The sequence below is a fragment of the Maniola hyperantus genome, chromosome 20 (assembly GCF_902806685.2).
Source record: "Maniola hyperantus chromosome 20, iAphHyp1.2, whole genome shotgun sequence".
NCBI lineage: Eukaryota > Metazoa > Arthropoda > Insecta > Lepidoptera > Nymphalidae > Maniola > Maniola hyperantus.
Genome location: NC_048555.1, coordinates 3,784,119 through 3,812,097, shown reverse-complemented (window position 1 = coordinate 3,812,097; position 27,979 = coordinate 3,784,119). Strand labels below are relative to the sequence as shown.

General features: G+C 35.9%; 2 protein-coding genes across 6 annotated transcripts; both read right to left on the bottom strand.

Annotated features, from left to right (window-relative positions):
- Positions 1 to 164: 164 nt before the first annotated feature.
- On the bottom strand, positions 165 to 24,561 carry LOC117991594 (transcriptional regulator ATRX-like). Of its 4 annotated transcripts, none has more exons than XM_034979187.2 (18): positions 24,336 to 24,561; positions 22,436 to 22,547; positions 21,886 to 22,001; positions 21,085 to 21,152; positions 19,307 to 21,001; positions 17,260 to 17,329; positions 16,734 to 16,850; positions 15,858 to 15,988; positions 14,273 to 14,348; positions 14,091 to 14,168; positions 13,383 to 13,447; positions 11,959 to 12,044; positions 10,789 to 10,957; positions 9,925 to 10,042; positions 9,107 to 9,282; positions 8,334 to 8,553; positions 2,536 to 4,079; positions 165 to 1,736 (listed from the first exon to the last, which is right to left on the bottom strand). In XM_034979187.2, exons 1-18 carry the CDS (start codon positions 24,341 to 24,343, stop codon positions 1,357 to 1,359), a joined length of 5,229 nt encoding a protein of 1,742 aa, XP_034835078.1. In that variant the 5' UTR covers positions 24,344 to 24,561; the 3' UTR covers positions 165 to 1,356. The 4 variants fall into 4 exon arrangements, with proteins under 4 accessions (XP_034835078.1, XP_069361322.1, XP_069361323.1 ...); XM_069505221.1 differs by having other exon boundaries at positions 9,107 to 9,279; XM_069505222.1 differs by having other exon boundaries at positions 9,925 to 10,039.
- Positions 24,562 to 25,621: 1,060 nt separating this feature from the next.
- LOC117991592 (WD repeat-containing protein 91) lies at positions 25,622 to 27,741 on the bottom strand. Of its 2 annotated transcripts, none has more exons than XM_069505366.1 (4): positions 27,379 to 27,741; positions 27,033 to 27,182; positions 26,293 to 26,498; positions 25,622 to 26,065 (listed from the first exon to the last, which is right to left on the bottom strand). In XM_069505366.1, the coding sequence occupies exons 1-4, from the start codon at positions 27,620 to 27,622 to the stop codon at positions 25,835 to 25,837; spliced, it is 831 nt and encodes a 276-aa protein (XP_069361467.1). In that variant the 5' UTR covers positions 27,623 to 27,741; the 3' UTR covers positions 25,622 to 25,834. The 2 variants fall into 2 exon arrangements, with proteins under 2 accessions (XP_069361467.1, XP_069361469.1); XM_069505368.1 differs by having other exon boundaries at positions 27,033 to 27,179.
- Between the last annotated feature and the right edge of the window lie 238 nt (positions 27,742 to 27,979).

Here is a 27,979-nt window from a genome sequence, read left to right as displayed (position 1 = left end):
CTTGTAGTCGCATACCTATATAGCCTGGGACAGTAGTCGACTATTTTTGTCTAGAAGATACCAATATTCGTCCCACAGAGTACTTTTTATTCGTCCCTAGCCTACCAGTCAGTGTGGTTGCAGCCAAATACTGGGGGTGGGGTCTTTAAAGTAAAACAAAAATATCTAATTTATTTATTTAATATTTTTCATTATTAAGTATTTATTAAGCAAACAATGCACAGCCCCAATGGAGAAGTTTCGATTTTTTTTCAATGAATTAAATTATAAAACGGACTAACAGTCGTACTCAGAGTAGCTTAGTACTTAAGATTGAGTTAAACGAGACAGAGCTATATCTCTCACATAAATCTGTCTCGTTTTAATTCATTCGTAACGATTAGCGACTCTGAGTGAGGCGGTAAAAGCCAGCGCGTGCCATGTCAGAACTTTGCGTTTGTAAGAATAATTTAATACCTAATAAATTTCGTTTCACGCGGCGCTCTAGCGTGAGACGTCACACTAGTTCGCGACAGGTTGAGATGGCAATCGGGGTATGTGGCGGGGGGACGTCGTCCCTACCTTGATTGCCATCTCGACTTGTTGATTTATTTATATTTTAATTTCAATGCGTTAAAATAGTATGATTAGTATTAACAACATCATGAAACTTCTCCATTAAATAATAATTAATGATTAATCAAAATATAATACAATTTATGTCCAGCATGCGTTGCAATGCGCCTCGCACGTCACCTGTTGTATGTCAGAAACCATCACGCAAGTGCCAACAACAACTGTAAAGCTTCAACTCAATCTTATGAACAATACGCGAACACATACTTAACGAACAAACATTAAGTTATTTTTATGAATATATAGATATAGATGAAACGAGTATTTCAATCTTTAAATATATTATTTTAAATGAATATATCACAATATAAAAAGATCTTGATACCTACAGTTCTTGCAATTCACGAAGACGAGTGAACTTTACTTGCGGTTACGTCGTTTACATGGGCATAGCGTAAGTGTGTATGCATGTCGGACCAATCAGTGGCGAGCACAGATAGATTTATGTACTCTATATAAATCTGTCTCCTTTTAACTCTGTCCTAAGTCCGAGCAAAGTCAAAGTACGCTTTATAAATCTTAGCATTAGTGTACCCTAACTTTTACCGATACGACTTGAACAAAAGCATGAGCCACTCGTCTTCGTGAAATGCGAAAACTATTAATAATGAATAATAATAATAATAATGAAATTATAATGAATATACTATATTATGGATATGTATCAAGATATTTTTTAATTATTGAAGGTAATACCATATTTCCTAAATATATTCAATTAATTATGCATCTTATGCTTAATTATTTAAATATACTTGGTGAATTTAGAGCGTCTCTAGTATTAGTGTCGTCAGGAATTTTTTTGCTATCTCCATTTTCTCTAGACATCTCTGTAATGGTGGATAAATCTGGCACGGCACATGTTACGGGGAAGATTTGGTCCAATTTAGCGCCATAGCCAGCCGCTTCCGGAATCTTATTAATATTGGAACAATAATTGGTATTGGTAGCTTCGTCCTCAGTTAAAAAATACCACCCTGGGTTACGTATTGGTTCTTCATGGATTTCGTCAGATAAGTCATCTGTCATAATACTGTTGGGGGAAGACTGGGTTCCGATAGGCGTGTGATAGTCTATGGTGGCCGCACTGTTTACTTGCCTAGGTTCCACAAAATCATATTCTGTAAAAGAAACATTATATATGTATTTATGGCACTAATGAAATATGAATAGTGTGCCTGTGTCAATATTTTACAACATTGTTACAGTATCCTAGTGTAACGTAAAAAAGGTCCAGTTTGCTTTTCAGGTACCCACGTTTATTTAGTAGTGTCTATTTGTGAAATCCTGTTATTATTAGCTATAAAAAAGATATCAAAATACTCCAGAGGCAAAGCTATTAGTATTTTTAAAACTGAAGACATTCTTATTCGTTTATTTGTGGGAGACACGCATGTCCCGCACAGACTACATGGATTATGTTTACGCAGCTTTGGATAACGACACCTACGAGCAAGCTTTAAAGTGTGGCGGCTCGTTACCAGCCTATACAAGTCGTTGGCTAATGATTGTAACAGCCGTACTCAGAGTCGCTAATCGTTACTTAGAATTGAGTTAAAACGAGACAGATTTATGTGAGAGAAGAGAGCTGTCTCGTTTTAACTAAACTTAAGTAACGATTAAGCAACTCTGAGTACGGCTGTTAGACTATTAAAAATGTAGTACAAAAAGTTGTTGGGCTTCTTTCAAAAATTTAATGAAATAAAACATTTAATTATGTTTGCAAGTAAAGTAGTGAAAATATTTACTACATAGAAACAAAATCAGTGCAAAAAAATATTTTATTATCATATAATTAAGTATCATATAATTAAGTCATTTGAAAGTTCTTCTAACTGGAAAGTTTTGAGGATTTAACTTACTTCACCCTTATGGAACTATTAAAATTTTAAAGCAATGAAATGTTAAGTAGGTACTTACCTCTTACCACATCAGTGCCATCTTGAGCATCGCTGCTGAATAATTCCTGATTATCGGACATGTTTCCTACGGTGTGATGAGTGACAGGTCTCTCTGAAGTAGTGTTGGAGTCCAGCGATATATTCGAATCAGCTGAATCGTCTAAGACTACAACACTGTCTCTCATACATTCATGTGCATTAAGACATGTATCAGAATGATTGTGAATGAGATCCACACTATCGTCTGACGCTTGTAAGAATTGGATTTCAGTTTCTGTGTCATTGATGCCGCTATCGGAGAAATTAGTCTTGTTATTTTTTTTATTTTGGGTCTGCAATTTCGGTTTGGTAATTTTTACTTTGATTATGTCCTTCTTTTTCCTTCCTTTTGTAGGTTTTAATATAAGAATTTGCGCGGATTCAGATTCAGTTTCGATGGGTGTGATTATTTCATCACTGTCGGGTTCACAAATTTGTATTACAGGTGGACAGGAACGTCGGCCAGCACGAGAGCAAGATTCTATATGTTCTTCAACAATTCGAGGCTCGGTATTCGTTAGTGTTTGTTTGCGTTTACTTTGACGTTTACGAGGCGTGGAACTGAGTTTCTTAAAGTTAGTCTTCTTAGGGCAAGGTTTATCATTTACTTTTGCATCTTTTGTGCCATTGTTAACATTATTCTTATCATTATGTATTTTCTTAGCGCTTTGTAAAATTAAATCTTTGAGCTTAACATTTAAAGTTTCTGAAAGAGATGGATCTTGTATGTTAACAGTATTTATTTTATTCAGTAACGACTCAGATATTGCAGTATCAGTTTTCGAAATGCTCATGTTGTAATGGTACGCTTGTCCCTCCTGCCGATTTTTCTCAATGCCACACTCTTGATTCATTAAAGGCATATCTGCGTCAACATCTGGTGTCATTAGATGGTTCAAAGTTGTCTGTTCACCATTTTCATTTTCTTGTTTATCATCAAGGTAATCGTCAAGATCCATACTATCCAAAAAAGACTTACTGATCGATATGTTTTCAACTATAGACAAAACTGGAGACGTAGGCAGGGACAAGTTGCTCGAATTATCATCAGTGTTAATTTGAAGACATTTTTCTTTATCATTTAAATCACTGTCGTCATTTACAGCAATTTCATCGGAAGCTTCCATGTTTACGTCAAAGTCGTTTGAAGCAGGACTAGCCTCTAAAATTCTGCCCAAGTTTAAGGTAGTTTTAGCAGGTTTTGAATCATGATTCATTAGCAATCTATAAGATTCCGATTTGTATATCTCGGACGTTAAGGTTGAATTCTGGAAAGTCATTGTTTTTATACGTGAGCTCTGGAATGAGTTGCTGGAATCACTAGTGATGAGATCGTTAACGTGGTGGTTTCTCTGACGATAACGCGTTGTATGACGCTTTCTATGAGTTGCAAATGATAAGCTTGTTTTCCTTCTTTTTTTAGTACACACGCTTAAGGGGCTAATGTCGGAGTCTTGGTATCCCTGCGTACTTTCCATGGAATTGATGAATTTGTTTTCAGGTGACGAGAACAGGTTCGTGGTGCTATTGTGAATTAAAACAAAACGATATAGCAATTGATAATGCGTGCAACAAAACGCAGAAGCTAAAGTGCAAGTGATTCAGCAAGATAAGCACCATGCACGAATGATGGAAGCAGGTTCACAATACATATACACAAAAATAAAATAAAAATATTAAAAAGCCGCTTATAATATAATATACATATAAATAGATATAATATCAAACAGTTCAGTTTGTTTTTAATTAATGATGCAAAATAAATAATTACTAATAATTCGAGCTATACTTAAATGTGCACATATAAATTGACCTTTCATTTCATATTACATTTACTTCATAATAATAAAGTTATTATAATAACATAGTTAAATATAATTAATTATTGTAATTACTATTATTTATCATGTGTATATTGAACAATTAAATGTAAGGTTTATGTCTATAAATAAAAAACATATTTTATAATTTATACTTTTATTTTATAGGACCTGCTCCCATGCAATGGGATAGTAAATCTACTTAGCTCCTTTAACTACTGCATTAACAGAACAAAGAACGGATAATTTCATGATATACAAATTAACAATAGATAGTGATAAGGTGAAAATACAAAGTTTTTCGTTAAGTAGCAAGTATAGCAATGACTTGTACAGAGTTGACTCAAGTCGCTATGTATTGTAAGCAATTGTAAACATGTTCTTGTTATAGGTACTAGGTACACAAAAGTATCACTTCACTATTTTGTATACATTTACACCGAGCTAATTTATTAGTAAACTAACTTATGCTCGCGACTTCGTCCGCGTGGACTCAAGACAAAATTTCAAACCTTACTCCTTTCTTAGCGGATATTTACGTCATAATAGCTATCTGCATGCCGAATTTCAGCCCGATCTGTCCAGTAGTTTGGGCTGTGCGTTGATAAATCAGCCAGTCAGTCAGTCAGTCAGCTTTTCCTTTTATATATTCAGATACTTAAACCATAATAAAGTTAAATATATTTACAAGGGTTTATATGATTATGTAATAGGATTTAAAAGAATGATAGTAAAATACCTATTAAGTAAAATTAAAGATTAGAATAGTGTTTTAATCTAAAGCCCATTACTACCAAACCGCAATCCATATCCATACTAATATTATAAATGCGAAAGTGTGTCTGTCTATCTGTGTCTATTGCTTTTCACGGTACAACAGTTTAACCGATTTTGATGAAATTTGGTATAGAGTTAGCTTACATCACGGGGAAGGACATAGGACTTTTTATTCCGGAAAAAAAAAAGTTTAAACGGGATTTTAAAAAACCTAAATCCACGCGGACGAAGTCGCGGGCAATACCTAGTAAAAAATAAAAATAACATTTCTTATACGATGGTACAGAACCCTTTATGTAAGGGTCCGAAACGCACTTGACCGGTTTCTTTATGTACTTAAATGATTTAAGTAAATAAAAAATGTAAAATTTCGGTTATAAAGATAAAACAGTAAAATGGATTCGTGTTTTTTGAATTAGCTCAGTGTAAAAAGATGTAACAAAATTATATACAAACAAAGAAAATTTTATTTAGGCTGTCATCAACATAAATAGTCAAGAGATTATGTACAGTAGAAAATATTTTAAAACTTGATGAAATATAAAAGATTTTGGGTACCTTGTATATAAACACAATGATTTCCATAACTTAATATTAAAACTAGATAAAGCATCTGAACCGGTTGATTCGTCAAGGGTTTGATTATGAATGACATTGGCGCTGATTCTGTTGTTTTTCGCTAAACTAAATTTAGAGTATCTGCATCCTCTTCTTTTAAATATTGCTAAAAAGAACGGAACATAAATTTTACATTCAAAGACTAAATTGTAGTGCACGCTACAAATTTAAACGATACGCTCGCGACTGGCAGCTAAACTCACGAGGTTTGACTGCTTCAAACTTAAAACTGTCAAACTATGTCTGTCCTTTTCATATTATATTAGTAAGAAGAGGATGCGAATGCTCTAAAATTAAGTTGTGCTCAGAATCAGTACCATTGAAATCCTAACGTATTTTGTGAGCACATGACAGTTCTTCTAACTGATCAGTGTGATATCCACGTTTCATCAGTTTCGTTGTGATTCTGAACCGATGCCAAACCGAGCGTGACACCACTGCCTAACAATTTGATAGAGATACCAAATATACCTAAAACAATACATACTCAAGACAATGGTGATAATTGCAGAAAACATTGTAACAAAGGGTTTTCAGTCAAATCTATATTTATACTAATAAATAAAATTGAAGTGTCTGTCTGTAATTTTGAAATAACTACCTCAAATTAAGCTCATATGGTTATTTGAACTATACCATAACTGAATCACGCGTTTTTTGTCTGTCTGTCTGTCTTTTGAAGGGGCTAATCTTCGGAACGGCTGAATCTATTTTGACGGGACTTTCAGACAAGTGAGGATAAATCAAGGAGTAACATAGGCTACGTTTTTAACCGACTTTTAATGCGTTTAAATGTTTTTATGGAATTCGATGCTGAGATATTACCTTGCATTTCGGGCTACTTTTTATCCTGGAAAATCAAAACTTCCCACAGAATTTTTAAAAACCTAAATCCACGCGGGCGAAGCCACGAGCATCAGCTAGTAAGAAAAGAAAATGATTTCAAATTTTGTCAAGAGATTTTATTTTTTGAGAAATCGGATACTAATATTTTCATTTAGGTGGATTGGAACGAGTTGACGAGATATCAGAGTAAAAATTTTGCCGAGTTTTGTAAGACGATACGAACAAGATTAGATTCAGACATTTTTTAATACTTGGAAAGAGAATGAAATAATTATATGATAACAAAATACCGTCAACCCACTATACATGTCGCGGACTTCAAACCTTAGTGGAATATAAATGAAAATCTCTACTAATTGACTCCAGTATTAGTATAGTATAGCGGTAGATATTCTCTGCAGGTACACATCTATGGCTTGAAGCCTGTATGTTTTGGAAATCCAACCGATTCATTTGCTCATCTTAAAATACGTGACATCAGAATATTATGTACTGTATTTCCTGATCGCACATTACGAAAGAGCTGAATAAATATAATAATAAATAGTGCTCAAAACGTTATTCGTTCTTCAACGCGTTCTATGTACGCGATATCTACTGAATACATCATTCGTATTTTTCAGTACTTAAAGATTTTCATTCAAAACTAAGTCAACAAATCAAAATGATGATTATTTCAGTTCATTTTTGATACTTGATTTAAATGCTATAATATAACATATTTAATAGAAAAATGATTAAAAACTAAATAACTTTGTAAATAAGTAAGTAGTCATCTTGAAGCCTTGAACTCAGACATTGTATGGAGTTAAAACTTTGAACTTTGTCAGATTTTAAATAATATTGATATTTTGCTTTTACTTTAAGCAGACTACCTACTGTATCCGTGAATTTGCATTTTATATAAGAATATACGTTGAAAATGCTGTTTTCTGATAATAATGTATCGAACTGCGTTTGCAGTTTCGTATTTGTTGAAGGGAAACTTGTTTAACATTTCAATTAAACCTTGAAATCCGAAAAAAGATTCACCCGATTTTCTGCCGTACGATCGGAAATTCAACAAAACACGTTATGAGATTCGTCACATACGACGGCCTGTCAAACATTCAATGGTTTTTGTTGGAAACACACGATAAAAACAACAAGTCAAAATGAAGATTTTAATTAAGTTCATATTTTTATATTCTAAGATTTAGTTATATACAAATTAATTATTTAAAAATCTGAGTAAATTTTTATTATTTATTGTATATTCATATACTTACTTTAAAGTAGATTTGTATGAATTATTATGGACCTTTGAACTTCACTGTCAGATTTTATTTATATTTTTTCGTCAAAATTGTAAACAAATATATAAAAGGCTTGACTGAGTGACTGATCTATCAATGCACAGCTCAAACTACTGGACGTATCGGGCTGAAATTTGGCACGCAGATAGCTATTTTAGCGTAAGCATCGCTAAGAAAAGATTTTTGAAAATTCAACCCCTAAGGGGGCGAAATAGGAGTTTGAAATTTGTGTAGTCCACGCGGACGAAGTCGCGAGCATAAGCTAGTCTGATAATGAAAACCTTTCTATTATAAAAAAGTTGAGTAACATTCCCTATAATTGACATTCGACGTACAACGCGCGTGCGGCGCGCTTTCCATAATGTGCGATCACGATTAGCTTAAACATCGATTAATGATATAAAATAAGATCTACTCACTACCTTTTAGTATTTTTTTGACTCGTATTTTTGGCCGCTGCGTTTGTTTTTGTCTTTGTATAAGATTGCCGGGTCGCGGGCGGCTGGGTAGGGAATTTGTATCGGATATCAGCGTCCGGATCTTCAGGGATAGTCTGTTTACTAGCCGTTATCTTTTCAACAGATTTCCTTGGCGTGGTCCTCCTTGTTCTTATTATAGTATTTTGATTCACTTCCACTGTTTCTGTAAAGACTTTTGCGAATAAATAACTTAATTTTGAAATGAAAACAACGGGCTTTGATGTGTTATATTGTGTACTAGCTGATGCTTGCCACTTCATCCGCGTGGATTTAGATTTTTAAGGTCCCGTACCCTAACAGCGATCACGCACTCATCCGATCCGAATCCGTGAAAATACGGATATAAAAAACATCTACGATATAATGTCAAGCTACCATACAAAACAAAATTCAGGACTCGCATCGGATGAGTGCGTAATATCCCGTAAGCATGCCAAGGGCATCCTATTACTAAGCCTCCGCTGTCCGTCTGTCTGTCTTTCATCGGGCTGTATCTCATGAACCGTAGTAGGTAAGGTAGGGAGTTGAAATTTTCACATAATGTGTATTTCTATTTTCTATTGCGGCTACAACAACAAAATATAAACATTTCAAAATGGCCGCCATGTAAATTAAAAAGTACATAATCTTGTACGATGGTACGGAACCCTTCGTGTGCGAGTCCGACTCCCACTTGACCAATTTTTTAAATCCCGTGGTATAACAGTCTCACAAACCTGTGAGCAACTTTCTTGGCGTTCTTTTTGTGCGGGTAGTGACTGTAGCATTGTTTTCCTCTTGTGGTATTTTTTCTGTCGGTTCCGTGGTGTCTTTTTGCTCAGTGACGTCAAGTTTAGCTATTTTTGCCGGACTGGGAGGCACGGCCGGAGAAGTTTTTCTCGGTCTGCCCCTGCTGGAAAAGATCAAAATTATTTTTTACATAACATCCATACTAATATTATAAATGCGAAAGTGTGTCTGTCTGTCTGTCTGCTAGCTTTTCACGGCTCAACCGTTCAACCGATTTTGACGAAATTTGGTACAGAGGTAGCTTGCAACCCGGGGAAGGACATAGGCTACTTTTTATCCCGGAAAATTTAAGAGTTCCCACAAGATTTTTAAGAACCTAAATCCACGCGTACGAAATCGCGGGCATCAGCTAGTATCAAATATGTTAGAATCTACCCATCAGTGCCCTTATTATAAATGCGAAAGTGTGTTTGTTTGTTGGTTTGTCCTTCAATGACGTCGCGCAAAAGTGCAACGGATTCACGTGATTTTTTGCATGGGTATAGATAAAGACCTGGAGAATGGCATACGCTACTTTTATCCCGGAAAATCAAATTGAGAAGCTTTTCGCATGATCACCTCCAAACTACGTTTCGAGGAAGGCGAAGGAAGAATGATGATGATTCTTTATCCCGGAAAATCAAAAAATTCGCCAGGGATTTTATAAAACCGGAACTAACACGGACGAAGGCACCATTTAGTATTAAGATTTGACATATTATTAAAAAACAATTAAAATATGAATTTTCTATTTGAAGTTAGTTACCGTTTTGTAACGTTCTGTGTCTGCGGAGGATTTTCGATAGTAGCCGCTTCTTCTTTGTGATACCTCTCGATTTCTTGCGCAATTTCTTTCTCTCTTTGGTTGACTTTTTCTACCACTTCTGAAAGAAATATTTCCATAACAAAGTTTTTGCTTTACAAAAGGTAAAAAAGGTTTTCTGTTTTGCCTTGACATAGTTTCACGGGAGTCCTACATTTTGGTATAACTCAGTGGACCTCTTCCATATTATGTGGGTTAGTCGATCCTTCGACCAAATGTACAGTAATTTGCAATTTCTCCTTAGATTTCAAATACGCACGCGCACACATATATAGTCCATACAAAATAATTTCTCTCGCGCCATTTTAGCTCTATGAGTTAACTGACATGCCAAAAGTAAGGCTTACCTTTGAAATAAGGACTAAAATCGTACTTTTGACATGAAATTCGACACAAAGTTAAAATGGCGCACGAGGAGTTAAATTTTACACGTTATACACGCACGTAGTACACACATGCGCACGCACACGTTCTCTCACACGCACACGCAATAAAAAGATAAGTCGTAAGTCCTAACTAACTGAAAGACTCATCAACTGAAATTTTGCAAAGAGTAGACAAGGAACAAAGCCTGAAGAAGTGTAATAATAGAATAGAATAGAAATACATTTATTGGTTGATCCAACACACGATAAACACAAATATTTACAAAAAACATTCCTTAAAAGCTAATCCAACAAATAGGTACCTAGTGTCTACAATATGTCGTGCCAACGAAAAGGCCCGAACTCATCTGAATGTTGTGGATACACGATATTGTAACCACAACGCTGGTATTCTGTTCGGGCCATATAATAAGAATATTACCTTCACTGGGAGTGGACCTGCCACTTTCCACTAAAGGCTCGGGCGCCAGTAAGTCAGTTTTGGAGCTCACACTGCTAGCTGTTACAGGATCTGGTTCCTTTTGGAACAGTTGAGCCACGTGCGCCAGGACCGGGCTGAGTTGGGACCAGTGGCCTTCTAGTTGCACCTCCTACAAATTAAAACGTGGTCAAGTGCGTGCCAAGACATTTGTAGGGTTCCGTACCTCAAAAGGAAAAAGGAACCCTTATAGGATCACTTTGTTGTCTATCTGTCGAGAAACCTATAGAATATTTCCCGTTGACCTAGAGTTATGAAATTTGGTAGGTTGGTAGGTCTTATAGCACTCCTAAAGGGAAAAATTCTAAAACCGTAAATATGTGGTTACATCACTACGGTTAGTAATTAGTATTTTCAATTTTCGAAGTAAGATAACTATACCAAGTGGTAACTAGCCACGGCCTAAGCCTCCCACCAGACCAGATCAGAGAAAATTTAGAAATGACAAAGTTCCAAATTTTGCCGGGAATCGAACCCGAGACCTCCTACTAATAAGACCACAGTTCTCACCACTGTGCCAGGGAGGTCGTCACAAATGCATACATAAAGTGAGGCGTTTCTACAAACATAGATAATTTAGAACTGACTATAGGTAGGTGCTGGAATGGCGACCTTGCACCGGAAGACGCAGTGTTGGAAGAACCCCCCACTAGGTGGACGGACGGCATCAGACGAATCACAGGGAGCGGCTGGAATCAGGCGGCGCAAGACCTTGGCATGTGGAAGTCCCTACAAGAGACCTATGTCCAGCAGTGGACGTCTATCGGTTGATGATGATAGGTTCTAAAGCTACATACATTTTGTGTATAATAATTTAGAGTTATCGCGCAAGTTTAATTTTTACAAACTGACTGCTTCCAAAGAGGATTACTATTGACAGTAGTGCGAACATCGATGTACTTTAGAACAAGTGATTACTATGAAGTCCCCCATCTAGTGGAATATTCATATCGCTGGTGGGAACTCTTTGATTTTCCGGGACAAAAAGTAGTCTAATATGCCCTTCCCAGGACTGAAAGCTGTACAGCAATCTATACCAACTTTCGTCAAAAAAGGTTAAACAGTTAGACTGTGAAAAGCTAACACACAGACAGACAATAAATAATTAATTACCTCATTATTTTTAATGAATTTTATTTTAACAGTCTTCTTCTCCTCTGTAGATGGGTTTGGCTCAGCTTTTGGCACAAGTGCAGTTTCTGTAAAAATAAATGTTTAAAAAAATCTTTTTTATTCAAATCATCTTTTACAAGTACTATCGAATAGTCGGATGCATCTACCACTGGTTCGGAATGCCTTTCCTACCGAGAAGAACCAGCAAGAAACTCGGCGGTTGCTCTTTTCAAATATTTGATATAGGTACAAGATTATGCCATGTATAAAATAGTATTTGCAGTCTTGTGCGTTGCTGGAACGAGCTGCAGGTCAAATCCACGCTCTTTTATCATTTAGCTAATCTTCAATTGTGTCTCTAATCTTAATCTTAAGGTAATCTTTTTTCAGGAGCATATTTTTAATAGATTTTTTAAACTTGTGCAAAGGTAAGTCCAAAATAGTTTGCGGGATTTTATTATAAAAGGTTATACCCATACCCACAAATGACTTTTGGACTTTCCTAAGGCGGAAGGTAAGTTTGTCACTGTCCATTAGAAAACACAACCACCTCGTTTGAACAAATGAGACATTGGTACTGATTCTGAGCACAACCTAATTTTAGAGTATTCGCATACTGTTCTTACGAATGTAATATGAAAAGGACAGATGCAGTTTGACAGTTTTAAATTTAATTTTTAGATGGTAAAACCGGTGTTTTAGCACACAGTCGCGAGCCTACTGTTTAAATTTGTAGCGTGCACTAAAATTTAGAGTCTTTAAATGTAAAGTTTATGTTCTGTCCCTTTTTAGCATTGTTAAAAAGAAAAGGATGCAGATACTCTAAATTTAGTTTAGAGAAAGACAACGGAATCGGTGCCATTGTATGTATTCCGCTATAAGTCCCGCAAATTGCTAATGCGCGGGGACGCCATTTTAGTGACGTCAGCACTAGACTGAAGTTTCGAGCTGATGGTATATTTTTATTTCGGCTGACATAAAAATGACGTCATTTCGATGTTAAGAGATATGGTTCCGGCGCAATAGCAATTTGCGGGACTTATAGTGCTATTATCTACGCAATGTCTATTTTTCTTTTTCTTCGAAGCCCATTCCACAGTACGCGGCAGAAAATATTGTACATCGACCTTTAGAAAGAGATTGCGGTTTCGTAGAGCGTTCTCTATCGTTGAGACCGACAAAACGTTAAATAGGTATGAGTGACAGAGACAACATTCTGCAAAGCCGAAATCTCATTCTAAAGGTCGATGTACAATATTGCATGCCGGCTACTGTACACGAATGGGCGAACACGTTCGCAAGAGACGCAGTTGAATTGGGACGCCTTGGTCTCCCAGCTCAGTTGATTATCTTTTGGTCCACTGCGCCGGGGATGGCGTCGAAATCTAAATCCACGTTTATAATGTACACCAAAGAAACTGTACCTGGAACATTTCTTGTCGATTCAGGTTGTGGTGTGGCCTCTCTCACTGCAAGTGCAGTACTGTTTCTGGAAAGCAAGTTTATATTAAAGAACCTCTTAATATCGTAACTTACTTCAGTACTTAAATATGTGATAAGTCGATCGCACATCATAGTACTAAAATCGGGCGCAATGCATGTTTCACTACTGAAATTCGATAGACGCCAATTATTTATACTTATGGCCGATTTTTCAATCGCCTAATCAATCATCCTAATAAATTAAATCGTCTAGCTGCTGAATAAATTTAAAAAGTTTTACATGTTTTGTATTATGAATATTAATGTCAAAACGTCATATTAAGTTTTCAGTTAAAGTTTAGCCAGTGTAATTAAAAAAAATAAAAAATACGACTGACCTGCTAAATATAAATAGTAAAAATTTTCACATTCGAAAATACAGCGCCATACAGCCGCCATCTTGAATTTTTAGAAAAAATTTATAGCCAGTGTCACTGGGGGTGATGTAAGGATTCTAACCATACATCCAAATTTGTTCAGGCATTTAGAAGTTAAGGTGGAATAAAGAAACTCACATATATAAATTCACCCTGAAAATATTACACCCCTTTTTTTGCTTTTTTTTTCATGTAAAATGACGTCAATTCCATTTTTATAAAAAATGCTTTAAGAAACTATATTTTCATACATCAAGAAGTATTTATACTTACTGCGCTGTCGTTGGCAGCACTGGCGGAACTCGACTAGGCTCTCCTTGCTGCTCTTTTCCCTTCGACTGGCTTAGCAACCTGCATAGTCAATATTTACTTTAGTTTTCCCAAGCTGACTTAAAAGATAAACAAATCGAGATTTTCCGTATAAGTTTGTATAATGAAGTTATAAAATTAATTACTTCGTCAATTCGGCATTCTTTTTCTTTTCCTCTACATATTTCAGCTTCCAAAAAGACTCGTCTTGATCAAAGTCGTCTGAAATAGAAACATCAAGAATTATACCAAGACTTCTTCTTCTAGTGCTAGTTCCTACCAGAGGTTGGCAGTCATTCCTTTTTAACGATTTGCACTAGAGGTGGCCGAGCACGTGACCAAGACTGTCGGTGACAGTCGGTGATTTGGGTCAGATCTGACCCAAAAATTTTCAAGCTGATGCAGTCGCGTTTCAGGCGATTTTAAGCTTTACCTCTATAGAAATAGAGTTTAATATTCTTTGCGTATGAATCGGAATGAACCAATTGACCATAAACAACATCTTAAATATATAAAAGGAAAAGGTGACTGACTGACTGACTGACTGACTGACTGACTGACTGACTGACTGACTGACTGATCTATCAACGCACAGCTCAAACTACTGGACGGATCGGGCTGAAATTTGGCATGCAGATAGCTATTATGACGTAGGCATCCGCTAAGAAAGGATTTTTGAAAATTCAACTCCTAAGGGGGTGAAATAGGGTTTTGAAATTTTGTAGTTCACGCGGACGAAGTCGCGAGCATAAGCTAGTTCACTACTAAAAAAAAACCTTCAAAGTCATAGCGCGCGGTTCTGTGAACATGACGGGTGGCATGTACGACGCGACGTCCGATTGTAAATTTATTGGGCATACAATCGACCATGTTTAGACATTGTGAAAGTTAAGGCTAACTGGATACTGTTTACCGCTGCCCTAAACAGGGACCTAGTACTCATGTTGAACCACTGGCGAAGGTTCCTAAGCCAGGGTGTTCGTCTAAGCCCAGGTCTACGTTTATCTTGCCTTGTTATAAGCTGTAGCAGGTCATATTTTGAGTTGCGCACTATACAAAGACTATGTTGGGAATTTGTCAACCATTTACTAACTATAGTATGCGACAAGGTTGAAATGAGAATCGGGGTGGGAATGCCCCGCACACCCCGATTGCCATCTTAACCTATCGCAAACTATAGTATCTACTATCTTTACTTATAATCCATACCAATATTATAAATGCGAAAGTGTGTCTGTCTGTCTGCTAGCTTTTCACGGCTCAGCCGTTCAACTGATTTTTCGGAAATTTGGTACAGAGATAGCTTGCATCCCCGGGGAAGGACATAGGCTACTTTTTATCCCGGAAAAACAAAGAGTTCCCACGGGATTTTTAAAAACTAAATCCACGCGGACGAAGTCGCGGGCATCCTCTAGTTAATAATAAATGACGCTGTGACTTCGTCTCGGCGTGGATTTAGCCTCTACCTTATGCCTCGATCTATCTACAGTCAGCGCTCTAAGCGGAAATCTAGCGAAATTAAAATCGGTGATACTGAATGTACGATTTTAAGTCAAAGATCTTAATTAGGTCCAGTTTAATTTGGCGTTATTGTGTTTCGAGTGCGATGCGCGAATTATTTTAAAGTTGGTGAGATGGAACTCGGTGTCGCGGTGGTTTTCACACCTCGACATTCGGTCTATAGACTGAGTGTTTAGTGTCGTCGTGTATAGGTAACTTAAGAACACTCACCCTCTGGTGTGTAAGTGGCATAGTGTTTAACAGTTTTCCCATCCTTAACAACGGGGTATATTTTCTTATTATACATCACAAACAGTCCACCTTCCTCTTCAAGTGATAATATTGGAACTGATCTAGGTTTCCTAAAAGGGGAAATATTTATTTAAAATAAAAACATTAAAAAAAAGTAAAACTTGATAGTAAATGTAACTTAGATGTTAACACGGCCGCCAAACAGAACAGCTGTTTTGAGGTGCCCATTTTAACCGAGATTCTGTAGACTTTAGAGTAGCCAAAGTAATCAATGCCATAGATTAAATAGATAGATATTTTTTTCTTACTACAACTCATGTTCAAAACTACTAAATTCTAATAGGCGTTTTTTGTTACATAACATAATGTTCTTACAGGTGTGTGAAGTCTGCCAATCCACACTAGGCTAGCTTGGTGATCTATGGTCTAAAGTCTAAACGAAAGCCTTTGGTTTCTACCCATGCCGTGTAGAAATCAAAGGGATGTGGGTTTGATAAAAAAAAACTGCCATAACCCTTCCAGGTTAGCCCGCTTCCATCTTGGACTGCATCATAACTTACCACGGAGATTGCAGTCAAGGGCTAACTTGTATCAGAGTAATTTGAGCCTCAATAGCTCAACCGGTAAAGGAGTGGACTGAAAACCGAAAGGTCGACGGTTCAAACCCCGCCCGTTGCACTATTGTCGTACCTACTCCTAGCACAAGCCTGACGCTTAATTGGAGAGGAAAGGGGAATATTAGTCATTTAACATGGCTAATATTCTTTAAAAAAAAATAACTCATTTTGAGAAGAGACCCGTTCTCAGTAGTGGGCCGCGGCGTGGATCGTTTACGATGATGATGATGGAACTTACAAGTACTTCCTAGTGATCCGTCCCTTTCTGCCGAACTGGCGCGGTGGCGACGACACATACTCAGACCCCGTGTCCGACGTCCAGTCGCTTGATGCGGAGGTCCCATTGCCATAATTGCTGTTTAAAAAAAAGTAAAGTCTATAAAATAAACTTCGCCTTATTGGGGTTCCGAAACCGAAGGGTGCCAATGGGACCCTATTACTAAGACTCTACTGTCCTACCTACCTACCTACAGGTAAAGGATAGGACTGAAAACCGAGAGGTCGACGGTTCAAACCCCGCCCGTTGCACTATTGTCGTACCTACTCATAGCACAAGCTTGACGCTTAGTTGGAGAGGAAAGGGGAATATTAGTCGTTTAACATGGCTAATGTTCTTAAAAAAAAAAAAAAAAAAATATTATAAATGTGAAAATGTGGATGTTTTTTTTGATGTTTTAGAAGTGGCGGGCATCAGCTAGTGTAATAATAGTTAAAACAAAAAAAAACTATAAAGTAACATTCATATACAATTAGTTAATACATACTGTTTATGCGAGTGTGATATGGTACGTTTGCGACGGTCTGTGCCTCTTCTCTGTCTTCGACTTGTTCCCCCTACAAAGATCAAAAAATATTTATTCATACTCAATTGATAAGCCAATCCATTTTTACAATATAAGCAAGATACCATGCATTGCCAACCCTAATAAGACGAGACAGAGAGAAATGTTAGTTTTTAATTTTTATATGAATGATATACAGAATGTAACCAGAACGATGGCAAAAACGATAACAGGTGATACTATAAAGACTGATGATTACTGATATGATACCACAAAAAAAAAACGTGGAAAAAAATAATATACAAAAATCCTATAATTATGTAAAAGTTTACGATAATATATTGCAAATAAAACATCTGACTGACGCTAGAGGCCAACGAACATTGTGTAAGTAGGCCACTCGAAGTCAATGCCGCCTCGTAGACGGGGCATTGACCCGAGTTTTGCACGCTATACATTGCGGGTTTGAAAAATCACAAAAACTACAAATGAGGCAAATAGTTATTGGTATTGAATTGTGTTTAGGTAGTATAACAATAACGCTAAGTTTTTGCTAGCATTCTGGTTACAGCCTGTACACTTAAGTTTAGTAATTAATTTGAATTTGAAATGCTAATGGGCACATCTCCACTCATTAACATAACTTCAATCATAAAAATAACATAAGTTGTAAATGAAATTAGTTTACAAGATAAACTTCACCAAAATGGAGATAGGCGATGTGTCAATAGACCAATCAACTTACTGATAGATGATGTGATTTTTAAGGTTTCGTGTCTGTTAAGAAACCTATAGGGTACTTCCCGTTGACCTAGAATCATGAAATTTGGCAGGTAGGAGTCTTATAGCACCCATAAGGGGAAAAATCCGAAAACCGTGAATTTGTGGTTACATCACAAAAAAAATTAAAATGTGTTCATGAACAAATATCAGTATTTTCAACATTCAATGTACGATTAATATACCAAGTGGGGTATCGTTTGAAAGGGCTTTACCTGTACATTCTAAAATAGATTTTTATTTATTTTTATGCATTATAGTCTTAATTTATTGTACAAAATGATGAAAAAATACGACTGTTTAATACGGAACCCTCAGTGCGCGAGTCTGACTCGCACTTGACCAGTTTTTTTTTCACTTCATCTATCTGTACATAAGCAATCAGCTGATTGATCTGTTAAACACATCTTCGCCTATCTCCGCTTTGGTGGCTACCAGGCCTTAGATTTCCTTACTACCCATTAAAAACACCACGTAAAAAAGCCCGTTATTTTTCGAATCTACATAGATACATACATTATAATTCATAAATTTTGGGAACGCACTCGCCATACACATACGCCATAGACTTATATACTACCTATATATATTTTGATTTGACACCAAACTCGATAAGCTAGCTAGTCTTGTTATCTCTGAATTAAATAAATGACCATGCATAGTAATAATTAGTAATTACAATAACAAACAAACATAGGCTGTTCAATTATATGTTATTATCGAGACCGTTAAACTAATAATTCTTCCATAGTTAAGTAAAAAAGAAGCTATTTGATAGAAGTAACATTTTTCTCAAGATTAAGATTTTGACATGAAGGCATACCACAGCATAAACAGTTCATGCTTTACCGTGTGGCGTCAAGCATAAACTGCTTCATATGAAATGTTCGTCATGTTTTGAATCCGTGCCTCGTACGTAGCACGGCTCGTGCCCGCCACGTGTTGGCATGAATCATCCCTAATTGTTCCATGCAGTACCGATCCAAGTGCTATGTAGTTAATTATATTTTCCTGAGAAATCCCAACTTTATCACTTTTAAGGGAATCAATAAGTGTTTCCCTAATTTTTTCAAAAAATTAAAAATGATGCTTGATTATTTTAGCTTTTTTTTTACTTTATACTTATTACAATTAAATAACATACCTGTTAACACAAAAGACAATTAGTGCATATTTATTTACTATAACATTCATGCAAGTTTTATTTGGAAAATTTGCCCACAATATGATCACCTAAATATTGACTTACCGCTTGCAAATCCAAACATATGAGCAAGTGCGCCATCTCTCTGTTGCCTAACCGATCGGTCCCGACCTCTTCTCACTTCATTGACACTCTCGGTGACAGATTCGGAATGCGATCTTAACATAACATCATCATCGCCATTGTCATTAACTGATGTTTGACCAGCTTTAGAACTTGCTTTGCCATTTTTTCTATTTCCATCATGTGTCTTGTTATTATTATCGATTTTCTCCTTATTATTATTTTTTATGTTGGTAATATTATCGTTTGTCTTCTCAGTGATCTCGATTTTCTTCTTATATTTGAAACCTGAGTTTTTGTCATCTGCTTTCTCTTTGCTTTCAATTTTTTTCTTATTTTTGTCTTCCAATCTCTTATTTTTATCGTCGATCTTCTTATTTTTATCACCTGTGTCTGCAATTTTATCACTATTTTTCTCATTTTCGTCATCTCCATCACCTGTCTTGTCAATTTTATCTTCGCTCTTTTTGTCATCTATCTTCTCATTTTCTGCTTTATTTTTTTGTTCTATATTCTCATTTGTCTTAGTTCTCTCTACCTTTTCAGTTTTGTCATCTTCATTATTGCTTGTATCAGAATCAATGTATTTTTCCTTTGAAAATTGTTCAGCATATAAGCTTACATTCTTTAAACAAGGATTTTCAATTTCAGAAGAACTTTTCATAACAGTATCTTGTAAGTTATTAACAGTTTCTTCTGGTATAGACGTATTTTCACATTTTTCATTATTTACATCTGAAGACGTTTTAACACTTTCTTCTGGTAGAGTTTGTTTAAGAGTAGAAAACTTGGACTCCTTAAAAACATTTCCATTACTTGGGACAGATCTTTCAGAATCAGATATAGATTTCAGTTTAGATAAAATTCTTTTTGTAGTTTTTGATTCCAGTTCATGAGAACTAGCTCTTTTTCGACTATTTTCTAGATTTGCATTTTTGTTTGAACGCAGATTACGTTTTTCTGGTACTTGTTTCTGTTTTTCTTCAAAGGCTTCTTGATTTCCAGGTAAGAGGGTATCTGTGATGCTGGCAGAATTATTCTGAGTTATATCAGACGACCTTTTAGTGTTACTGCCATCAGTATTTTTCTCCTCAGAGCTGTCTTTTTCATTAGTTATATTTTTAGTCTCACTTAATAAAGTAGTCGATTTTTCAGTTGTGACTTCTGTTTCTTTAGTTTTGGATGTTGTTATTGCATGTTCATTTTTATCAGACGATGATGGTAGATCGACATCAGTAGTTTTAGTTTGGTTCGTCTCCTCTCGTAAGTCCTCTGAATCGGAAATCTCGATTGTAACGTTTTCTTCTACTCTTTCGTCTTTATTTTCGTCACCAGCATTTTTGTCAATTGTCTCTTCTTGCTCTGCTTCAACTATTTGCATTTTAGGTTCCTCTTCGTCTTCTGACACAAAATCATCAATAACACTCTGCAACATGGGTGTCAGGGGTTCTGAATAAGTTAGAAGATCCCTCATGGATTTAGTTGGTTGCGGTTCTTCAACTCTAGTTGGTGATTGTAGGTCTTTTCTTATTTCTTCAGCATTTTCATAACAGTTTTCTAGGACAAGTGTTTCTGTGGATGCTCTGAGATTTGACTGTTTAGGGTCCTCACCTGCAATGTTATCCTCATTTATGTCATTACTAGTCCCAGCCATCTCTGTATCTTTTTCTTTTAAATCTAAAATTATGAAAGATTAAGTAAGTACATACATATGTATATGTAAATTATTTTTAAATGATATAAAAATAATTCTACTTTACCATCTGAAGAATCATTACTAGTTGAACGTAATTGCAATCTGTTGTTTAGTCTCTTTTCTATGTCTTGCCTAGAAACAAAATTAATAATATCAATAACTACACTCAGAATAACTTTTAAGTTTTGCAGAGTCAAGGGGTTTGAATGTTTTAGTATGGGCGCCTGGCCTACCTACCTACATATCCACTATTTTTTATACTTTTTAACTAGCTTATGCCTGCGAATTTGTCAGCAACACAAATTTCATTTTATCAAAACACTCTTTAGGGATTGAATTTTCGAAAATCCTTTAGCAGATGTCTACGTCATAATAGCTATCTGCATGCCAAATTTTAGCCCGATCCGTCCAGTAGCTTGAGGTGTGCGTTGATAGATCAGTCAGTCAGCTTTTCTTTTTATATATTTAGATTAATTTTACCTATCAAAGTTGTACTGGTGGAGTCATCAGTTCACAGTTGAACAGGGGGCTAGACAGCCACCAGTACTACTTTGATATTCTATATCTCGGAAACATGACAATTTGTTTCAAAATCTTCCAAAAAATTTAGAAGATTTTCTCTCATACAATACTTGTAGTATGAGAAAAAATCAATGCAGGTCAATGCAGGTTTCATGTGTGGCCGCTATTTTGGAAAAAGTAAAATAGCTGACTACTAGGTAGGCCAAAATCTTGAAAGCCTTTTATCAGCAACTTTTTGATACTGGTCATATACACTATTTTTAAGGAGGGTTGTGTTTTCCTTTAATCTCATTCAGGCGTTTGTTGAATATAACAATAATTTAAAAGTTAAATGATGATTTACCCTTGTTGGAAGCTACATATCTGGGTTTTAGTCAACTTGTAATAAGGATTGTGGATATCAGGCCGTATGCGTTTTAAAAATGTCTCCTTTAAACTCTGCCATGTTCTGTTTGTAACCTGAAATAATTATAACAATTTTAACACAATGGTTCTTGTACCTATTCTGAGGTTCATAGATGATATGTTATGTGACTTCATCAACTTGTATTTAGTTTTGTAATAAACCCATGAGAACTTTTGATTTCCTGAGATTAAAAAGTAATCTATGCCCATCTCAAGGATCGATGCTATCTCTGTATCAAGTCGACGATTCCCGCAATTACATTGATGTGAATGTGGTTTTAAAAAATCCCATTGATTTGTCAGAATCAAAAGTAGCCCATTTCCTTCCCCGGTATGCAAGCTATCTCTGTGCTAATTTCTATAAAATCTGTTAAACAGATGGGCTGTGAAAAACTAGCAGGCAGAGACACTTTCACATTTATAATATTGGTATGGAATTATCAATAATATGCAGCCTGTCTGTAGCATGTAATTAATATTTCACTTACTTTAGAACTGGCTAAGTCCATCCACATCTTTCTACCTTTAATTTCACTGTATGCTCTGTGTTCAGTCAAGTAGTCTACTATAGCTTTCATCTCCTTCATAGTATATGGTTTCCTGCAATAAAACAACTTTTTAGAATACTAGCAATAAAATCTTAATATATATAAAAAAACCGGCCAAGTGCGAGTCGGGCTCGCGCAATGAGGGTTCTGTACTACAGTCGTATTTTTTCGACATTTTGCACGATAATTCAAAAACTATGATGCATAAAAATAAAAATAAATCTGTTTTAGAATGTACAGGTAAAGACCTTTCATATGATACCCCACTTGATATAGTTATCTCACTTCAAAAGTTGAAAATACTAATTATTAGTTCATGACCACAATTTAATTTTTTTGTGTGATCTAACCCTAAATTCACGGTTTTCAGATTTTTCCCCAAATGTCAGCTATAAGACCCACAGACAGACAGACAGACAAAGTGATCCTATAAAGGTTCCGTTTTTCCTTTTGAGGTACGGAACCCTAAAAAGTCATTACTTATTCACTGACAACTCGTCAACATCCAACCTTGAACCTGGGAAGCTAATTCCATTTAGTTTTCCAGTATGATGGCATGTAGAAACAGATAAGGAGGATTTAATAAAACTGCCATACCCCTTCTAAGTTAGCCGACTTCCAGGTGAGATCGCAGGTCAAGGGCTAATTTGAAACAACTAAAACTTTGCACAGAGGTTCTTTTAATAATGTAGACAAAGAATAAGGCTGGTTTGAAATTCCATTTTTATTATTAGTATTTATTAATTAAATGCATAAAATTTACTTATATCTCGCCATACTGCACAGCAGTTTTTTGGCGAGTTCGCGCTCTAAAACTGTATGTATGTATGTATGTATGTATATACTTTATTGCACCACAGAAACACAAATGACAGGTTACAAAAAGAAATCTTAATAAGTAGGTACAAAAAGGCGGTCTTATCGCTAAATAGCGATCTCTTCCAGACAACCTTAACGCTAGGGAAAAAACGAACAAATGGACAATGGGAGGTGGTGTAAAATAAACCTAAATACCAATAGCTAAATAAACTAAACCATATAATAAGAATATAAAATACATATTGTTAATACACTAATACATACAAATAAAGTATAATAGACATACATAAGACTACATAGATATATATACACATATAGATTTAAATAATAAACTATGCTGTTACTGATGATAGCAAAAAGATAGGTAATGATCTTTGACGTCAATTTTAAATTTGTTAAGGGATTCAGCACGATGGATTTGCGAGGGAAGCTCGTTCCATAAACAGATAGCAGTGACCGTGAAGGAATTCTTAAAGTATTTTGTCCGATGTGTAGGTGGCGCTAGAATGAGTTTTCCCGCTGATCGTAAAACTCTATCTGGTCTGTCATGGCCTAGAAATTTGAAATTTTCTTTTAAATAACTTGGAGTCATTGGATTGAACAATACACAGTACAGAAGAGAAACAATGTGCAGATTCCGGCGAAAGCGAATGGGTAACCATTTGAGCTTTGAACGAAATTCGGAGACATGGTCATATTTGCGCAAGCCAAATATAAACCTAATAGCAAGGTTTTGGACTGTGCACTTACAATTACACTAAACCTATTTATTTCAGCTCATTAGTACTAGTTTTCCAGTTGTAATCATATTAATGCCAGCCACCATAATAACAAATAGAGAATTAGTAACTTTGCGTGTGAATTTTGAAAGAGAAATTTTGAATTGAGGGTATATCAAACAATCTTATTTATGCTTTTACATTGGTGTTTATGTTATTTCAAAAAAGTTTTACAAAAGCAAAATAGCTTCGTTCTATTCTACGCTCATCAACAACATAAATATATGCGTCCAAAAACTTACCCCGACATTTTGGTGGGCAACAGACTCCGAGTGCCGCGTAAACAAGCTTAATTTTTAGTCTCTTTGTAAATAAATATCACTCATCATATTGAATTCATGTTTAGATGAATAGTATGAACAATATGTATTTGATTTTGAAATAAGAATAACTGCAATATTCACTTTGTAATAAGAAAAACGGCGACGCCGCTATCCGCTATCATGCTGCCCGGTGATGCTTGCCCACAGAATCACCGACCAGAAATAAAACACAGAATACATTTACTGTGCTTGCCTGACCACAGACCAATCTGCTGACCGCTGCTACTTGCAGTGTTGCCAGTGGCAGAATCGAATTGCCCCAGAATCAGTTTATATTACTCAAAGTCACGGATCTATACTAAGGCCGGATTGAGCACCTTTCGCAAAAAACGTGCCGAACGAGAAGTCATACTGGATAATGTCATCTCTTTCTGAATATATTCCCAAGCTATATTCGCATAAAATATGATTTGTACAACAATAACTCACTGGGACTAATCCAGAATCCAGATATTGTACTACATAATATCGCTGTTTCCTTGTGGACCTATGAAAAAGTCAGCAATTTAGATATGTTTTATTATCCCGATGTTAAGTTTACCGGTTAATATACCTAAATTAAATTAAACTAAATTTATGCACCATGTTCCGAATTTTGTTGTAATTATACGCTTATAAATCATATTTAAACGTATGAGGATGTTATTCTTAGTAGTGAAGTCTGCCAGTCCGCACTGGTCCAACGTGGCAGACTATGGCATTAAATTCTTTGTCTTATACAGCCTTGTTGTACTGTATACAAATTATATACAGTGCGACAAGGCTCTCTAGGCACTTGAATGACATTGATAGGGGGGTGCTGTTGGAGAACAAAGGCTTAGAATATTCAAGCAACAACAAAGGAGAACACGGAACACGATTTTCGCCACGCGCCAAGATAGCCTTGACTCCTCACGCGTCATTTTAACTCTATGTTGTTAACTGTCATGTCAAGGTTCATAGAGATAGTATACATTCATCTAAGGGTGGGTTCTTTAAAAAAAGTACCGACTAAAATCGTACTTTTGACATGACATTTGACACAAAGTTAAAATTGGGTTAAAATGGCGCGTGAGAACGCGTTCTTTGCTTATCCGCGATTAGCCCAACGTTGTATAACTGGGTAATCCCCTTTCTATTTTCTGTTAGTGCGAAATTACGATGGGTCATGGAGTCTGAAATGAAAATAACAACAGAAATGCTTAGGTCATAAATAAAAGACTATCAAAGCTTATTTTTGTATAATACATAATAAAATCAATAAAACTAAGATTTTACACTATTATTACCTACAGTACTAACCGTTTCTTATCATGCTTCAGATGAAATATTTCGGCAAGTGTTTTTTACAATAATAAAATATGCGACACGCATTGATTCGATGCGAATCTACAAGAGTATAATTTAACAAGTATATAATTTAACATTTTAATTATCAATTAGTTTTGACTTTGAGATCTTCCCGTTTTTCTGCCCATGACAGGGCTACCACCCATTTGTCTCAATAAACCCCTCAGTCCACGGGCCTCTCTTACACCTCCTTCAAACTGTTCTGAAGGTATTGCAGAAAAATCGTCAACCAATGGTAGGGGCCCACTGAGCCTTTCAGAGTACTGAGCTAGACGTGATTGGTGACAAATTGGTGATGTCTTCTCTGTGGTTAGCTGTGGCTGAAAAAAATTTTTTTTTTTAAGTCAACCCAATTTTTGAGAACAACACAATCTGTATAAGGGATAATTTATGCCATCACGTGGTGGGCGCGGGCCGTGCCATGTACGAGATGCGGACGAGGCACAGATTCAAAACATCATCATAAATCATCCCTTGATGTGCATGTTACCCACGATGTTGTACCTTGTTGAGAAAATACATTTTTAGCACAGGAAAATTTGCTTACTTTGCCCTTAAGTGTAGTTATTTCATCCTGCAGTCGTTTAACTAAAGCTGCATCACTCTCATAACTGGTGAGGGTAGGTTGTGGCATACATTGGAACACGGTTGCTAAGAGATTGTGGAGTGACACCAGTACACTGTCCTGCCAGGCACGTGTGAAGTACAGATTGAATGATGGATTTTCATCAGGCTTTTGTACATAGGGTAACACTGTAAAGGAATTGATCAATTAGTCAGTCTTTTCATTTATTTTCGACTCTCATAAAAGGCAGTGTTGGTGAGATATCTTTACTTTTATTTAAAGTATAATGTGGCTAATTCTTATACTCTATCTCTAAACTAAACTAAAATGATAGGTCTATATCTCTACTATACTACTCTCTTTCACAATGCTCACTGCACAAAATGATAGCACTATTAGTTTATTGTGGCTAATTATTATGTTGTACACAATTTTAAAACTGAATTGGCAGGTCTAAATCTTGCGCTACCCTTTTCTGCAAGGAGCATAATATGATACAACAGAATTAGGCACATTAGCCATGTTGAACCTAATATTCCCTTTTCCTAACTATGCTTGAAACTTGATTCTAGTGCTGGGATTAGATATGACATTATTGCAATGGGTAGGGTTCAACCATCAAACCGCATGGACTTTTCAGTCAATATGATTGACTATCTTTACTAAGGATGACAGATTACAATTCTAGGGCAAAGCCCAAGGTTAAAAATGCTCCTACTCACTAAACCAGTCTCTCCATTCACTTTGTCCCTGCAGTTCCGGGAGCATCTTTGAAAGGAACTCTGCTACCTTTTCATTCCTAACACCACCAGCGCTCTGTGCTGCCGTTACAAGATACAGTTTGTACAGACTGTATTCTATCTTGCGTACTGCTGAAAAATAATGACACCATTTTATAAACTAACTGCATAGAATTTCCATCAGACAATTTTCACCCTTGTCAACTTTTCACTATTATTTAGTAACAAACTAAACAAACAGATAGACAGACTTTCAAATTTGTAATAGAATTCATAATTATTGTGGATACCTAGCTATAATTGCTAGTAAGTCACAATGGGTACATACCAGGTTGTACATGAATTTCTAATTTAGAAAATACTAGACTATCAAGATGTGACCAATATTCTTTGAGTCCGTTTAGGTCGGATACATTTATATAATGCACGATTTGTTCCACGATTTTGTCTACTCTAAATCCTTTGTCCTTATCCGATTTCAGGTCATTATCGAATGCTTTTACTGTGGTGGTAAAACCTCTGTAAAGCAGATACTCTCGCACTAATTCATCGACGAGTTGTATGTGGGCCATAATAATATACTATTTTGTACAGATTTGTTTGTTATTTCGTATTATACTTTGAATAAAAACGCAGGATCGACTTTGTTTATTTTGCACAAACCACACAAGCACCAAAGAGAATATAATCATTATGTTTTAACAAGCACTTGTGAGTCTTGGAGTAAGTAAAGTAATGTAAATGCAATGACATTCTAATTAGAATGTCATTGTGTAAATGTATTCTGCAAAGGTATTCTGGCTTCTAAAATCAATGGGTATATTAGTCTGGGGCTTGATTCTTAGTCTGAGGTGGTCTTCAGGGCTTGGGTCTGGGGAATTTGCACTTGACTTGCATCGGGTATAGATAATAGTACCACGAATAGAACC